The sequence below is a fragment of the Bombina bombina genome, chromosome 6, assembly GCF_027579735.1.
Source record: "Bombina bombina isolate aBomBom1 chromosome 6, aBomBom1.pri, whole genome shotgun sequence".
NCBI lineage: Eukaryota > Metazoa > Chordata > Amphibia > Anura > Bombinatoridae > Bombina > Bombina bombina.
The window spans coordinates 659,845,358-659,863,839 of NC_069504.1; the positions used below are offsets into that span (position 1 = coordinate 659,845,358).

Below are 18,482 nucleotides of genomic sequence, written 5' to 3' on the forward strand. Positions count from 1 at the left end.
CCCACAAGTAAGGATGAATCCGTGGACTGGATACACCAAGTAAGAGAAAACAGAATTTATGCTTACCTGATAAATTACTTTCTCTTACGGTGTATCCAGTCCACGGCCCGCCCTGGCAATTAAGTCAGGTTCAAATTTATTTTTGTAAAACTACAGTCACCACTGCACCCTATGGTTTCTCCTTTTTCTCCTAACCGTCGGTCGAATGACTGGGGGGGCGGAGCCTGAGGGGGAGCTATATGGACAGCTCTGCTGTGTGCTCTCTTTGCCACTTCCTGTAGGGAATGAGAATATCCCACAAGTAAGGATGAATCCGTGGACTGGATACACCGTAAGAGAAAGTAATTTATCAGGTAAGCATAAATTCTGTTTTTCCTCTTGCTCATTTACTGTACCCACACATATTATATACCGTTTTTCTCGCCATTAAATGGACTTTCTAAAGATACCATTATTTTCATCATATCTTATAATTTACTAAAAAAAATATTTAGAAAATATGAGGAAAAAATGGAAAAAAAACACACTTTTTCTAACTTTGACCCCCAAAATCTGTTACACATCACCAAAAAACACCCATGCTAAATAGTTTCTACAGTTTAGAAATACCCAATGTTTACACGTTCTTTGCTTTTTTTGCAATTTATAGGGCAATAAATACAAGTAGCACTTTGCTATTTCCAAACCACTTTTTTTCAAAATTAGCGTTAGTTACATTGGAACCCTGATATCTGTCAGGAATACCTGAATATCCCTTGACATGTATATATTTTTTTTAGAAGACAACCCAAAGTATTGATCTAGGCCCATTTTGGTATATTTCATGCCACCATTTCACCGCCAAATGCGATAAAAAAAAAAAAAAAGTTAACTTTTTCACAAATTTTGTCACAAACTTTAGGTTTCCCACTGAAATTATTTACAAACAGCTTCTGCAATTATGGCACAAATGGTTGTAAATGCTTCTCTGGGATCCCCTTTTTTCAGAAATAACAGACTTATATGGCTTTGGGGTTGCTTTTTGGTAATTAGAAGGCCGCTAAATGCCGCTGCGCACCACACGTGTTTTATGCCCAGGAGTGAAGGGGTTAATTTTAGCTGTAGTGTAGTAGACAACCCCAAGTATTGATCTAGGCCCATTTTGGTATGTTTTATGCCACCATTTCACAGCCAAATGCGAGCAAATAAAAAAAAAACAACTACATTTTTCACAATTTTAGGTTTCTCACTGAAATTATTTACAAACAGCTCGTGCTATTATGGCAGAAATTGTTGTAAAAGCTTCTCTGGGATCCCCTTTGTTCAGGAATAGCAGACTTATATGACTTTGGCGTTGATTTTTGGTAATTAGAAGGCCGCTAAATGCTGATGCGCACCACACGTGAGTTATGCCCAGCAGTGAAGGGGTTAAATTAGGTAGCTTGTAGGGAGCTTGCAGGGTTAATTTTAGAGATCAGCCTCCCACCTGACACATCCCACCCCCTGATCCCTCCCAAACAGCTCTCTTCCCTCCCCCACCCCACAATTGTTCCCGCCATCTTAAGTACTGGCAGAAAGTCTGCCAGTACTAAATAAAATATATATATATTTTTTTTTTAAATAAAAATAATAAAATATTTTAGCTGTGATGGACCCCTGCCTTAGCTCCAACCTCCCTGATCCCCCCTCCAGCTCTCTAACCATCTCCCCAACTAATTGCCGCCATCATGGGTACTGGCAGCTGTCTGCCAGTACCCAGTTTGGCCCCAAAAAAAGTTTTTATTTTATTTTTAACTTTAAAACTCTTTCTGTAGTGTAGCAGCCCCCCCCCCCACAATACCCCCACCCCCTCCCCTCCCAGATCCTTTTATATTTAATTTTTTTTTTACTTTTTTCTCCCTTTCTGCCCTCATTGGTGTCAGTGTGGCTAATACGCGCGCGCCCGCTCCCACCCACACAACGGCACCATCACTACTGGTGCAGAGAGGGCCACAGAGTGGCTCTCTCTGCATTGGAGGCTTGTAAAGGGGTATTGCAGGATGCCTCCATAACAAGGCATCACTGCAATACCTTCAGAGCTGCTGGAAGCGATTGTGATCGCTTCCAGCACTCTGTTAGACAACTGACGTACCAGGTACGTCTATTGTCATTAACTGTTAGTTTTTGCATGACGTACCTGGTTCGTCAGTTGTCATTAAGGGGTTAATAATAACAATTTAAATAGTTTTATTTAAAGGGACAGTCTGTTCAAAATTAAACTTTCATGATTCGGATAGGGCATGCAATGCTAAACAACTTTCCAATTTTATTTTTATCACCAAATTTGCTTTATTTTCTTGGTATTCTTTGTTGAAAGCTAAACCTAGGTTTCTTGAACATGACAATGATTTCAGTGTACTCCAATGGCCTCCATAGTCACCAGATCTCAATCCAATAGAGCACCTTTGGGATGTGGTGGAACAGGAGATTGGCATCATGGATGTGCAACCAAAAAATCTGCAGTAACTGCGTGATACTATCATCTCAATATGGACCAAAATCTCTGAGGAATGTTTCCAACACCTTGTTGAATCTATGCCACAAAGAATTAAGGCAGTTCTGAAGACAAAAGGGGGTCCAACCTGGTACTAGCAAGGTGTTCCTAATAAAGTGGCATGTGAGTGTATATAGCAATTGTCATTGGCTCACCCATGTGTTGTTAGAAGCCAGAAGTGCATTGCTGCTCCTTCAACAAATGATACCAAGAGAATGAAACAAATTATTTAATAGAAGAAAATTAGAAAGTTGTTTAAAATTGTATTCTCTATCAGAATCATGAAAGAACATTTTTGGGTTTCATGTACCTTTTAATATAACCGTGTTGGTTATGCAAAACTGGGGCATGGGTAATAAAGGGATTATCTGTCTTTTTAAACAATAAAAATTCTGGAATAGACTGTCCCTTTAACGAAAGAAAAAAAACCTTTACCTTAATAATACAAATTTAAATAGTTATTTAACTAAAACAATAATATATTTCATTTTTAATGCTTGCCCCTTCTCTCCTCACACTTAGATCCTTGTGCAGATATATTCTGTTCAGTGAGCTTCTTGAAACTTAGTATGGGTTGATTCTTTGTACATAGATTTGCAGGGGAGCAATAGCATTAAAGGGACAGTAAAGTGAAAATTAAACTTTCATGATTCAGAAAGAATTAATTGCTGAAAAGCATACATAGGTAGACTCAGAAGCAATTCACTACTGTAATGTAGCTGCTTGTCACTGCCTCACCCAGTGTGTTTAGGTAGGCCCCAGTAGAGCATTGCACTTCTTCAACTGCTCTATCAGAAACCAAAACCGTTCTTTCAGGATTATGACCCTTTAAGGTCTATTTCTCAACTTTGTATGTTTATTTTTTAACATTTTGCTGTGAAGAAGGGACATGTTATTTCTACAGACATAAATTCACAGTTTTGAGAACTACAAAACTAATAATATGTAATAATATCTTCAAGATGGAAAAATTGCCAAAATAATCTGACAGAAACCTCGGGGAGAGCATGACATTGTGAATGGATTAATGGAATTCATTTACCAAAAACATTAAACATTGCAGCAGTGGTTATACAACATCTATATTTCAGGATGAATAACCTTTAGATTATAACGTTCGTATATTAAATAGAAACTATTCTTAGATATAGAGATAGGGGGCGCCCTTAGTGTGTGGGATAGTAGATCAAAAATTGTAACTCAAACTAAGTAAGTGAGTTAATATCGATGACAATAGTGTTCAATAAACAACGTATTAATAGAAATATAAACATACAATATTGGCATAGATATCTTCAAATGGGTTAGCAATAATATATCAAAAAGTAAACTCAGTGATAAATATGAACTGCCAACATAAGATGGATATCAAAGTACAAAAAAGTCATTGAGTGACTTATGGATGGTATCAGTGTAAGTGGATGAATATGCACAAAGGAGGCATCTATCTGTAGAGGATCAAGGCCACAATCCAGGGTCAGTAATCTGCAGTGGATAGAAAAGGACAGAAGCGCCACATGGCCCAATATTGTAGGATATAATCAGTGTAGTATAAGTAATGGTTTCACTCACATGTGATCTAACACCCCTAGGGGTGTAGAAGGAGCAATCTGGGGTCAATAGCAGTCACCCAGAAGACTGGCATCTGGTCAATGTGCTGTGATCTGTAGAGGACAATACAAAGCACAAGAGGGTGCCTATATGGCCTAGTACTGTAAATGCGCAATAAATAGTAAGAGTGTATGATATGCACTCACAATTGGTGGAGCACCTCCCTTGCTACTGCAGAGGCATGCTGGGATCAATATGGTCACCCAGTAGACTTATTATCCAGCAATTCAGGAACTCTCAGTCATTCAATACCGGATTAAAGGTGTAGATGGTAAATATAAACTGGCAGCAAGTGGTAAGTAATAAAACTTACTTTATTTAAAGAGCAACGCGTTTCTCAGCCAACCAGTGGCTGTTTCATCAGGCTTAGTAAAAAAAATAGTATAAAACACTTGCTATATATGCCAAACAAGCAAATCTAGATAATTGGTAAAATGAACAACACCTGAGAAGGGTGTGACTTAGAGGACATGCTGTGTAAGTCATAACCAATCAAATAAGGAGGTATTCTCTGACATCACAAATACATAAACACAATATGTTGATGCACAAATACATAAACACAATATCAATAAAAAATATATATAATAATAATGAAACAAATTCAAAATATGACGTGTATATCCATATTATATCCAGTAATGCCCATATCAGGTGTTGTTCATTTTACCAATTATCTATATTTGTTTGTTTGGCATAAATAGCAAGTGTTTTATACTATTTTTTACTAAGCCTGATGAAACAGCCACTGGTTGGCTGAGAAACGTGTTGCTAACTATTTTAATCTTTTAAATAAAGTAAGTTTTATTACTTACCACTTGCTGCCAGTTTATATTTACCATTTGCACCTTTAATCCGGTATTGGACGACTGAGAGTTCCTGAATTGCTGGAGAATAAGTCTACTGGGTGACCATATTGATCCCAGCTTGTCTCTGTAGCACCAAGGGAGGTGCTCCACCAATTGTGAGTGCATATCATACACTCTTACTATTTATTGTGCATTTACAGTACTAGGCCATCTAGGCACCCTCTTGTTCTTTGTATTGTCCTCTACAGATCACAGCACATTGACCTGAAGCCAGTCTTCTGGGTGACTGCTATTGACCCCAGATTGCTTCTTCTACACCACTAGGGGTGTGTAAGTGAAACCATTACTAATACTACACTGATTATATCCTACAATATTGGGCCATGTGGCGCTTCTGTCCTTTTCTAGCCACTGTATATTCTTAGATATATTTAAAAAAAAAAATCAAATCCAAGTTGAAAAACTTAATTTCCTCCCATCAGGCAGGGAGAATCCACAACTTCATTCCTTACTGTTGGGAAATACAACACCTGGCTACCAGGAGGAGGCAAAGACACCCCAGCCAAAGGCTTAAATATCCCTCCCACTTCCCCTATCCACCAGTCATTCTTTGCCTTTGATCACTATAGGAGGTGGCAGAGAAGTGTCAGAAGATTTGTAACGGATATGTTCCCTTTAAGAAAGGACTGGAGTTTTAAGTAATAATGTCAACCTCTCAGTAAGAGTATTGATGAAAGTTAGTCTGGAGATGCAGGGAAAGTCGCTAACAGCTCCTGAGCAATCAGTGTTGTTACACACTCAAGTCCATGTCAGAAGCGCTGGTGCAAGACTGTCACAATTGAGAGACTGTGCCTGCTCCACAGCATGGATCCTGGAGGGTAAGATTGTTTTTTATATATACACTTTAAAATGCTATACAGGGTCACAGTGTGGCTCCTTTATACCTCTATAGGATCAAGGGTTAATATCTCCTTCAGGGAGTTTATTTGAACAGCTTGGGGATTTATATCTGCTTAATGTGAGGGGTTTTTTTGGGCTCATGGACTGTTTTTTGGCTTGGAACAAACAGCTTTCACTTTCGTTTTTGAAGTGTTGCGCAGCTCATAATAGCTTAGTGCCCTTTTTCGTAGCAGGGGAAGTCCTGTCTTATGCACCACGTGACCGGGTGCGGTCTCTTTAATTTCATAAGATCCTGCTGCAGACATCATTCCTGAGGAGAGCGTTTTCACTGTTAGCTGTCTGGGTTTAGCAGGTGGTGAGTGCCCCAGCCATTGGGAGTATTAAGGTGCCGTTTTTTTTTTTGTTTTTTTTTTAAATAAAAGCGTTTCCTTTTGTTTGTCCTTCTGTGGGTATATACAAAGCTATGGAGGACTCTGATACTACATTAGAAGGTTCCGCTTCTTCTGTACTGATGAATAATTCCTGTTTATATTGTGAGGAGGCTGTGGTTTGCCTGCCTGCTCAATTTTGTTCCATTTGCCTAAACACTGTTCTGAAGTCTAAGAAGGGAGACAAGCCTGCTAATACTCATAGTGCTATTAGCCTTTCTGAGCCATCTACTTCTCAGGAATCTGGGTCCTGAGAAATTACTACCCTTTCTACATTACTTGCTCCACATGCAGTTCCCTGCGGCTCAACTAATCCTCCATCTGGAGGGGGGCGTTATCCAGCGGACTTTACCGCGCAGTTAAAAACAGTGGTGTCTGCGGCCCTGAGTGCCTTACCTCTCTCTAACAAATACAAGAGTAAGTTTAAACATAGTTCTCCTGACCTAGAGTCATCTAAATATTTGTCGGATTTAGCTACTATATCCCAGCTATCCGAGGATGAGTTAACTTCTGTAACTTCAGAGGGTGAACTTTCTGAGTCGGAAACTTAAGTTTCTAAACCTCCTTCAGCAGAGGAACCCTACTTTAGATTTAAAATTGAGTATCTGCGTTTTTTATTAAAGGAGGTTCTGTCTACACTAGAGGTTTCAGAGGCTACACTCCCTGAGGAACCTAAGATCCCTAAATTAGACAGGGGTTATGAAGATAGGAAGGTCCCTCTGACTTTTCCTGTGCCAGTTAAGATGGCGAACATTATTACATGGGAAAGAGAAGGAATATTTTAAAAAATGATTCCCAGTCCCTGAATTATATTTGTGGGGCTCCTTCCCTAAGGTGGATGGCGCTATCTCTACGCTGCCTAAGCATACTACTATCCCTCTGGAGGATAGTTCTTCTTTTAGAGAGCCTATGGATAAGAAAATGGAAACTTTTCTGAGGAAGATTTTTTAACATACAGGGTTTTTATTTCAACTGGCGGCAGCTTTAGCCGTGGTTGCTGGAGCAACTACCTGCTGGTGCGACAATCTATCGGAGCTCATTGAGGTGGAGACTCCCCTCGAGGATATTCAGGAGAGAATTAAAGCACTGAGAATTGCTAACTCTTTCATCTGTGACGCGAATATTCAGATTATTCGCATAAATGCAAAGCCTTCTGGCTTTGTAGTTCTAGCCCACCGGGCTCTCTGGTTGAAGTCTTGGTCTGGGGGTATGACGTCTAAATCCAGACTCCTTTCTCTTCCCTTCAAGGGGAATATTTTATTCAGTCCAGGGCTGGACTCCGTTATCTCTACGGTTACCGGAGGGAAAGGTGCTTTCCTACCGCAGGATAAGAAGAATAGGCCTAAGAGACGGCAACTGTCTAATGTTCGTTCCTTTCGTGCTGTCAAGTCACAATGACAGCAGTCCTCTTCCAAGTCCGAGCAGCCCAAGAGTACTTGGAAGACGGCTCGCTCCTGGAAGAAGTCCAAACAGACTAAGAAGCCCGCCAAAAACAAATCTGCATGAAGGGGCGGCCCCCGATCCGGGATTGGATTGTGTAGGGGGCAGATTGTCTCTTTTTACATAAGATTGGTCCCAGGATTTATAGGACCCTTAGGTCCTGGAGGTTGTATCTCAAGGATACAGGATAGGATTCAAGTCTCATCCGCCCAGTGGCTGATTCATACTCTCCAGTCTTTCTAGAAGGCCAGAAAAGAGGGCTGCCTTCTTAGGTTGCGTACGGGATCTCTCCTCTCTAGGAGTAATTGTCCTGGTACGAACAGCAGAAAGAGGTTTGGGGTTTTATTCAAACCTTTTCATGGTTCTAAAGAAGGAGGGAACTTTCAGTCCAATTGTGGACCTAAAGTGCCTAAACAAGTTTCTGAACTGCTCCCTCTTTTAAGATGGCGACAATACGGACAATCCTTCCTCTGGTTCAGGAAGGACAGTTTATGACCACAATAGACCTGAAGGATGCATACCTTGATGTCCCGATTCACAGGGAGCATTTTCAGTTCCTGAGGTTTGTTTTTCTGGGCCAGCACTTCCAGTTCATACCTCTTCCGTTTGGCCTAGCTACTGCTCCAAGGATATTTACAAAGGTTTTGGGGGCTCTTCTAGCCATTGCCAGAACACAAGGTATTGCAGTAGGGCCTTACCTGGACAATATCTTGGTACAGGCACCATCTTTTCGTCTAGCGGAAGAGCATTCGGAGTTCCTTCTCAATCTTCTTCGATCACATGGATGGAAGATAAACTTGGAAAAGAGTTCTCTTACTCCAAGTACAAGGGTGAATTTTCTGGGAACTATAATAGACTTCATCTCCATGAGAATATTCCTCACAGATCAGAGATGTTGCAAGCTACTTCTGCATGTCTTGCCCTCCAGACCTCCTCGAGACCCTCAGTGGCTCAGTGTATGGAGGTAATCGGACTCATGGTGTCCTGCATGGACATCATTCCTTTTGCCAGATTCCATCTCAGACCCTTACAACTATGCATACTGAGACAATGGAATGGTGACTATTCAGATCTGTCTCAACAGAGACTCGCTCTCCTGGTGGCTCTGTTTAGATCATCTGTCCCAAGGCACATGCTTTTTGAGACCGTCCTCAGAGATTGTGACTACGGACGCAAACCTTTCCGGCTGGAGAGCCGTTTGGTGTGCCAAGAAGGCACAAGGTTTGTGGACTCAGGAGGAGTCTTCCCTTCCGATCAATATTTTGGAACTCCGGGCAATCTTCTGGGTTCTTCCCAGTTTATCAGATTCAGACAATATAACCTTGGTTGCTTACATCAGCCATCATGGGAAGTTCCTTGGTGATGAGAGAAGTATCTTAGATACTAGAGTGGGCGGAGACTCACAAATGTACGGTGTCAGCGATCCACATTCCGGGTGTGGACAACTGGGAAGCGGACTTCCTCAGCAGGCAATCCTTTCACCCAGGGGAATGGTCTCTTCACCCCGAGGTGTTTGCAGAGATATGCAGCAAGTGGGGGATAGATTTCATGGCATCCCGCCTCAATACCAAGCTACCCAGGTACGGGTTGAGGGATCCTCAGGTGGAACTGATAGATGCCCTATCAGTACCATGGAGGTTCAGACTCCTATATCTTTTTCCTCCATTACCGCTTCTCCCTCGTGTGGTGGCTCTCATCAAGCAGGAGCGAGCATCACTGATTCTGATTGCTCCATCGTGGCTGCGAAGGACGTTGTTTGCGGATCTGGTGGAGATGTCCTCATCTCCTCAGTGGAGTTTACCTTGTTGCAGAGATCTGCTGATACAGGGTCCCTTTGTTCATCAAAATCTAGATTCTCTGAGGCTGACTGCGTGAAGATTGAACGCTTAGTTTTAGCCAAGAGAGGATTTTCTAAGAGTGTTATCGACACTCTGGTTCAAGCTTGTTAGCCAGTTACTCGTATCTACAATAAAGGGTGGAGGACTTATTTGTACTGGTGTGAAGAGCGGGGCTTTTCCTGGCATAAGGTTAAGGTTGCCAGAATTTTAGCTTTCCTCCAGGATGGACTGGAGAAGGGTTTATCTGCTAGTTCCCCGAAGGGACAGATATCAGCCCTGTCGGTGTTGCTGCATAAAAGATTGGCTGAGCTTCCGGATGTGCAGTCCCTTGTTAAGGCTCTGGCTAGGATCAGACTTGTGTTTAGCTCTGGGGCTCTGTCTTGGAGCCTCAATCTGGTTCTTAGTGTTTTGCAGCAGGCTCCGTTTGAGCCTATGCATACGGTTGACATTAAATTGTTATCTTGGAAGGTTCTTTTTTTGTTGGCTATTGCCTCTGCGAGCAGAGTTTCTGAGATTTCTGCTTTGCAATGTGATTCCCCTTATCTGTTTTTTTCATACTGATAAGGCTGTTTTATGCACTAAACTAGGGTTCCTCCCTAAGGTGGTGTTGAATCGTAACATTAATCAAGACGTTGTTCCTTCCTTGTGTCCTAATCCTTCTTCAGCGAAGGAACGTTTGCTTCACAATCTAGATGTGGTTCGTGCCTTTAAGTTCTTTCTTCAGGCTACTAAGGAATTCACATGAAAGGAAGGGGAACAGTTAGGGTTTGTGTACTATCCTTATAAGTAAAAAGGATAGATAAAAAGTTGAAAGTTTCTTATCAATGATATCTAGTGAAAAGCTGCTGTATGTATGTATATATATAGTGGTGGCGGTGTTCCCCCAACACCCCCCACCATTCAAAATTCCAGGGAAGCAATTACAGTCAACTGTGAATTAAAGTTACTTTTATGAAGGTGACTCACCACTCACTGCCTCCTTGGAAAGGGCTTCCTTGGTTTCAGGTGCTGTATCCCATGTGTTAGGGATGTTAATCCTATTCTCACCTCTGGCTGCTTAACATTTAGTTTAGCCAATTGCTTTAGCTGGACAGGTGCTGTTTTTTTCTCCTTTATGGCATCCGTTATTACCAGCTAGCCCTCTATTGCAGCATGCTGTTAGCTAACCTCTCGCAGTGTTTATCCATTACCTGTGCTCTCTGTCAGGCCTTTATATGAACTTCAAAAAAAAAAATGTATAACAGGAGCACCAGGTAAAGTGATAAAAATTATAAATTTTATTGAAATACAAAGGGTATATTTGAACCAACAAACTGATGAACAAAGGCAACAGCCGAAACCGGTCATCCTTTGTTCATCAGTTTGTTGGTTCAAACTTTTCCTTTTTGTGTGTTCTTACCCTGGGTTAATATACCCTTTGTATTTCAATAAAATTTATAATTTTTATCACTTTACCTGGTGCTCCTGTTATACATTTTTTTGAAGTACTAAGGAATTCAGACAATCTTCCTCTTTGTTTGTCATCCATACGGGGAAGCGTAAGGGACAGAAAGCTACTACAACTTCTCTATCTTTCTGGTTGAGGAGTGTCATCTGCTTAGCTTATGAGACAGGGGGACGACAGCCTCCTGAGAGAATAATGGCTCATTCCACTAGAGCAGTGGCTTCCTCTTGGGCTTTTAAGAAACTGGTCCTCTTTTTTTTTTTTCTTCTAAATTTTACAAGTTTGATGTGTTTGCTTTTGTCTGAAGCAGCTTTCGGGAGAAAAGTTTTGCAGGCTGTGGTGCCGTCAGAATAGGGTTTGCCTCTTTTTTTCTATTCCCTCCCGTTATTCCTTCAGTGTCCTCTGGAGCTTGGGTATAGTTTTCCCAACAGTAAGGAATGAAGTTGTGGACTCTCCCTGCTGTATGGAAGGAAAACATAATTTACTTTCCTTACTGGCAGGGAGAGTCCACAACCCCGCCTGTAATTATTATTTTTTTATGGACGGCTCCCTTTTTATGCTATTTCTTCTGGCACCTTTTATACCCTGATGCTTCTTCTACTTTTCCTTGTTCCCTCTGCAAAATTATTGGGGGATAGGGGAAGTGGGAGGGGTATTTAAGCCTTTGGCTAGGGTGTCTTTGCCTCCTCCTGGTGGCCAGGTGTTGTATTAACCAACAGTAAAGAATGAAGCCGTGGACTCTCCCTGCCAGGAAGGAAAGGAATTTATCTGGTTAGCATAAATTATGTTTTCTTTAACAGAGCACCTCTCTCTGTCTACCTCTATGACACGGCCTAAGAACTACTGGGTGGGTAGAGGAAGGGGGAGAGATATTTTAAGCTTTGTTGAGATGTCTTTGCCTCCTCCTGGTGGCCAGGAAAAGTAATTCCCATAGGTTATAAATGTTTCTTGTGGACTCTCACTGCCAATAAGAAAATTAAAGTAAAAGTCAATCCTAACGTTGTACAAACGCTAGGATTGACTATTGAAACCGATAAAGGGGACTTTCATTCATGAAGTATAAGATACTTCATGTAGAAAGCTCCTTTATTTTTTTCAATCGATCGCTGTTCTTAGCTGCTACGGCAGCCCACACTAAGAGATGACGTTTTCACCTCTTAGCCAATAGACGTGCGGTAAATCCCACTTGGTGCCCATGGGAGCCGTATTTACCGCATGGCTATTGGCTAACAGGTGAAAACGTCATCTCTTAGCAAAAACATTTTTTAGCAGTGGGCTGTTGTAGGAGCTAAGAGCGGCGATCAATTGAAACAAAGAAAGGAGCTTTCTACATGAAGTATCTTATACTTCATGAATGAAAGTCCCCTTTATTTGTTTCAATAGTCAATCCTAGCATTTGTACAACGTTAGGATTGACTTTTACTTTAAATCATTAGACAAGAATTTTTTTTTTCTTTAAATCCATTGATTTTTATCCACCCTGGTCTCTGAGCTTTCAGCTTTGTCATGCAAACCTCCTTTTTCTGATTTTTCATCAGGATAAGGCTTTTCTTCACACTAGCTATTCTTTTCCTCCTAAGGTGGTATCTACAAATAATATTAATCAAGAAATTGTGGTTTCTTCTTTTTGTCCAGCTCCTAAGTATTCTAAGGAGCTTCTTCTCCTCAACTTGGATGTTGTAAGAGCTCTCAAACATTATGTGGAAGCTACAAAAGATTTCAGACTTTCTTCTCTTTTTGTTATAAGGACAGTATACACCAATTTTCATATAACTGGATGTAAGCGACACTACAATAAACAAGAATATGCACAGATACTGATAAAAAATATAGTATAGAACATTTAAAAACTTCCTTAGAAGCTCCCAGTTTAGCACTGTTGATGAGGTTAGGCTGGGAAATCAGAAAGAGTAGATAACCCCCCCCCCCCTTCCCTGCATATGAAAATACCCATTAGATAAACAGGAGCAAGTTTTAATTTGTAGACATCAGTATACATCGAACACTTGGTTAAGGGTCTGAAAATCAGCACAATGTTATTTAAAAATAAGCAAAACTATACATTGTTTACAAAAACACCCCCAGATGGGCTATATAAAGGATCATCTACAAAATATTTATGCAAAGAAAAATCTAATGTACAATGTCCCTTTAACTTTTCTGGGCCTTGCTAAGGTCAGAAAGCTGTTGCTTTTACGTAAGCAGCTTGGCTTAAAGCTTTAATTCCAATGCTTAATTGGGGATATTTCCCCTGAGTGCATTACTGCTCATTCTACTAGATCAGTCGCTACTTCTTAGGCCTTTCATAATGAGGCTTCTATTAATCAGATTTGTGAGGCAGCTACTAGGTCTCCTTTACACACCTTTTCTAAGTTTTATCAATTTGATGGGTATGCTTCTTCTGAGGCTGTCTTTGGCAGGAAAGTTCTGTCGGGGGCCATATTAACGTCCTGCCTTCACCGTTTGTCCCCCTCTTCCTTATTCACGGTGGTCTTGTGTAATCCACGACTTGGGTATTTATTCCCACATGTGATGACTTGTGTACTCTCACCATCTGATCAATGAAAACAAAATTTATGTTTACCTGATAAATTGATTTCTTTCATGATGGTTAGAGTCCACAAGCCCTGACTTTTCCTTTTGTTCAGGTGGCGGTAGTACTTGTTTTTGCACTTTTTTGCCCCAATTTGCCTTTTTTTTTTTATTTCATTTTTCCCCCTCATCTAATTGGTTGTATGTATGACTGAGGCTCATGGGAAGTAGGGTGGGGGGGGTGGATTTAAAGCTCTGATATATTGAGGTTTCTTTTGCCTCCTGCTAGTGGTCAGCAGGGCAATATTCCAACACGTGATGACGGGTGGACTGTCACCATCATGAAAGAAATTAATTTATCAAGTAAGCATATATTTTGTTATTCCTGAGGGCCACAAACTCTAGGTCGCATATGGACCAAGGGCTGCCATGACAGTTTAATTTTGGCTTTCATGTAAGTCAGTCTCTTAAAATTGCACTTTGAAACATGAAAGTTTCAATGGATATAAAACCCAACATTTTTATTTTGTGATTTAGAAAGAGCTTACAATTTCAAACGTTCCAATTTACTTCTTTAACTAAATTAACTTAATTCTCTTGGTATCCTATGTTGGCGGAGCAGCAATCCACTACTGAGTTCTAGTTGACACATCAGGTGAACCAATCACAAGAGGCTTATATTTGCAGTTACTAATCAGCTGTTTGCTCCCAGTAATGCATTACTTTTCCTGAGCCTATCTAGGTATGGTTTTCTACAAAGGATACCAAGAGAACGAATCAAATTAGATAAGTAAATTGGAAAGCTGCTTAAAATTATATGCTTTATCTAAAAAGTTTGGGTTTATGTCCCTTTAAGACATCTTAGTGCATTTAAGTATAAGGTATGTTTAACTATATATATTTAACAATTGTCAAGTTTGAGATATCCCCCCCCCCCCCCTTTGTACAGTTACCTGTTGTGTGCCTGTTTATTCAGTTTGCCATTGTGTCAAATGCATGCGCACATACCTTAGAATAATAGTTTTTTATCCACTCCTTTTTTATTAGCTATTCCAGAGGAGTTCTGTCTCCTGGTCGTCATGTGAGAACAAGATTATACTTTACCAGCGAAAGTCACGTGCACTCTTTGCTGAGCATCTTTCGGTATGGAGGACTCTTAGATGTAAGTTTAAGCAACATGTATTGAAATGCATGTGTTTAATTAAAAAAAAAAGTCTCACATAAAAGCTCTATCTTCTTCTGTTTAAATATTTACAGGGTACTGTTGCCTTTGGCTCTTTTTCCTGCCTTTTAAAGTGATAGTAAATCCAGACGTTTAAAAAATGCTAATATTTACCATCACTACAAATAAACTGTAGTTTCAGTCATTAGTTACTAAAAAAGAAGGGTACTAAACTCACCCTGTCTATGCCGCAGTAGATCGCTAAACTCAGCTAGGATGTCACATGACACGCACGTCTATTGGTTTACAGGTGGAAACGTCATCTCATTAAAGAAGAGTACTTTGCTGTGTGCTGTCGGAGCCGCTGGTTTTAGCGAGCTGCCACGGCACTAATAGGGGAGTTTAGCACCCTTTTTTTTAACGGATGACTGAAACTCCAGTTTATTTTTAGTGATGGTAAATCCTAGCGTTTTTTAAACGCTTGGATTAACCATCACTTTAAATTTTAGTTTGTGTTAATTAGTATAATATTAATATAATAGATATGTTTATGAGCGTGTCTCACTTCATGTGTTTGCATGTATATAGCAACCACCATCAGAGGATGTAAACCCTGGTAACACCATGATGATTTAACCCTCTTTGCCATAACACAATAAAATTTAAAGGGACATGAAACCCCCCAAAAAATCATGACTCGGATAGAGCATGTGATTTTAAACAATTTTTTTTCATTTACTTCGATTATCAATTTTTCTTCATTCTCTTGGAGCCAATGGCAAGAGGTAAATTTGTGCAGCCACCAATTAGCCGTTAGCTCCCAGTAGTGTGTTTCTGCTCCTGAACCTACCTAGATATGCTTTTTAACCCCTTAATGACCACAATGTGCCCTGTATGTCACTGGTCATTAAGGGTTTTTTCAGGACATAATAGCACAAGTCTAGCAAGAACACGCTATTAATGCCCTCCCTCCAGCAGGTTTTGTGGAATAGAGCAGTCTCAACGCTGGTGGCAAGGCCGTGCTTTAAAACAATCAAGTCCCAAAAAAAGGCCAGTGACATACAGGATACGTCGCTGGTCCTTAAGGGGTTAACAAAGATTACCAAATGAACAAAGCAAATTAGATAACAGAAGTAAATTGGAATGTTGTATAAACTGTTGTATAAGTGCTCTCGCCTTATCATGAACATTTTATTTTGACTTCACTGTCCCTTTAACCTCTGGTTACTAATGCCACACCAATCAGATTTAATCCATTGGTTATTGGCTGACAGTAACACACAGGGTTTTAACATGTTGGTTGCTATTAATAAACACAACAGTGATTTAGCACGTTGATTGCTAAAAACACATTCAGCTGGGATATAACCCCTTAGTTGCCAGAAATATACAAGCTGCATTGAATTAACCCCAATGATTGCTAAAGCACAGACATTTATAGAAGTAATTTAACACTTTTATTGCCCATAACAGACGCAGCAGTAATTTTAAAATATCAGATAAACTTCTCTATGTAAAAATGGAAGATATTTTACCTCAAAATTTCTTCAGCTTGCCAGAGGAGTTATCTTTCAGCTAATGTGTCCTGCATGGTGAAATAAAAAACTGTCAATCAGTGCTGAATTCACTCTTTGCTTTACTGCGACGAGGAATATAAAAATATCCTTTACAATAGGGTCTCTCTATTGAGGACATTCTGAGGTAAAATATCTTCCTTTTTTTACATAGAGAGGTTCATGAGATAATTTCTAGTCAGCTTTTTACAGATATGCTGCTTCACTTTCAAGTGATTCAGCATTTGGGTGACGTGTCAAATGCTTTGCTGGTCCAGACTCCTTAAAAAGTTAACTTTAATGGAAAAACAATCTCCTAAACACCTCATGAAGAAGTGTGGATTTTTTTGTGACCTTTAAGTTATGAACATATACCTCTAGTCCTTCAGCACAGCTAAGTGAATTATAGTGCTGTGGAGTCTGTTGGAGCTCTACAAATAACTGATGATAATATTAGTGTTGGTGTCTTCATTGTATCTGTGTTATCTTTGTTAATGCATGGTTTTATTTTATAAGATTTCCTATTTGTTATATGCAATAAAAACTAAATATACCATTATTCAGTTTTCGACAACTCTGATCTCATGAGTAATAAAGATTTATTTTACAAGATATGACGAGTCCACAGATTTCTTCCTTACTTGTGGGATTAAACCTCCTGCAAGCAGGAAGTGGCAAAGAGCACCACAGCAGAAGGGTATATATAGCTTCTCCCTTCCCCTCCCCCCCAGTCATTCTCTTTGTCTGTGTTAGTAATAGGAAGAGGTAAAGTGAGGTGTTAGTTTTAGATTCTTCAATCAAGAAGTTTTTTATTTTGAAAAGGTGCCAGTGAGTACTATTTTCCTCAGGGAGAAATCGTCAGCTATAACTTCCCAAGAGAAGTGGAGACATCTTATTTTCTGCCCTGATGTTGATGATCTTATCAAATGTTATCTAAGATCCATGCTGGTTCCCACAGAGCAGTTGAAGGTGGTGTAAAAGAAACATCTTCAGTGTGGAGAACCGTGTCATGCTACAAGCAGCATTGAGGTATGTTCAGTTATTGTTTCTGGGGAGACTTGATGCATCAGAACAGGCTGACATTATTCCCTATCTGGGGAGGGTTAATCAGTATTCACTACATGTAAAGTAATGGTGTACCTGGAATTCCCTTTATACTAACTGCTAAATATCATTTGTGATAAATTGTTTGGTATGGGCTGAACGCTGGGATATGCAGTTGCTGGCTAAAAACGTTATACATTTTTTCTGACCTAAGGGTGTATATTTTTTTTTGACAGGCAGTGAGGCTTGATATTGGAAGGGTCTTACAATAAGACACATTTATATAAGAGGGGCACATGGCTTCATGTTTTATTGATATCATCATGTTTGGGGTTTGCAACCCATGCGGGTCTCTGTAATGGCTAGTGTTACGCCCACGGGGGGCAGGGCCTATTTTTGCGCGCTCAGACGCGCAGTTCCATCCGGATTGCATAGACAGCAAAGTCCTGGACTCCGGTGGGGCCTAACTTGTTTTGCCATTCGAAGGGCCTTCAAAGCTTCTCAAGTAGTAGCAGTGTATTCCGGGGGCAGGTAGGTGCCACAGCAGAGCTGTGGCGAGGTGCAGGGGCCTGAATAAATAAAAGTTTTTTGTCATAACTGTTAAATTGCTTTATATTGCTTTTTACACTCATAAGCAAGCCGGTGCAATACTATTAGATTTTTTTGGGCTCATTAAAATAATTTTTATTGCCACAAATGCTGTTTTAAAGATAACAGAAAAATTGTTGCACTTTTATTATTTAAAGGCGCAATAAAAAATATTTTGGTGCTAACGTTTTTGAATATATAATTGAATTTAGATCTCAATATTTTAAGTAAAGAATGACTATTATTGCTATTGCTAGTCTGTTTAACATGTCTGAACTTGAGGAAACTACTTGTTCTATGTGTTTAGATGCAATTGTGGAACCCCCTCTTACTTTTTGTCCCTCATGTACTGAAAGGGCCTTACAATGTAAGAAGCAAATTTTAGGTACAGAGAGTGTGTCTTAGGATGATTCTCAGTCTAAATTCTCCCCAAGCGTCACAACCTTTATCGCCCACTTAAGCGACGCCGGGCTCTTCCATCGCCTCTACTTCATTTACTCTGCAGGATATGGCTGCAGTTATGTCAACTACCCTTACAGAGGTATTATCTAAGTTGCCAGTGTTACAGGGCAAACGCAGCAGGACAGAAGTCAATGTGAACACTGAGTCCTCTGATGCTTT

At 40.2% G+C, this 18,482-nt stretch overlaps 1 protein-coding gene across 3 annotated transcripts in view; it reads left to right on the forward strand.

The window, feature by feature from the left end:
* Positions 1-18,482, forward strand: part of PPIP5K1 (diphosphoinositol pentakisphosphate kinase 1) — a 488,970-nt gene that overhangs the window by 244,671 nt on the left and 225,817 nt on the right. For all 3 annotated transcript variants that reach the window (XM_053717727.1, XM_053717728.1, XM_053717729.1), the window contains exon 22: positions 14,562-14,676. In XM_053717727.1, the coding sequence (XP_053573702.1) occupies positions 14,562-14,676 (115 nt within the window). The remainder of the gene's footprint in view (positions 1-14,561; positions 14,677-18,482) is intronic.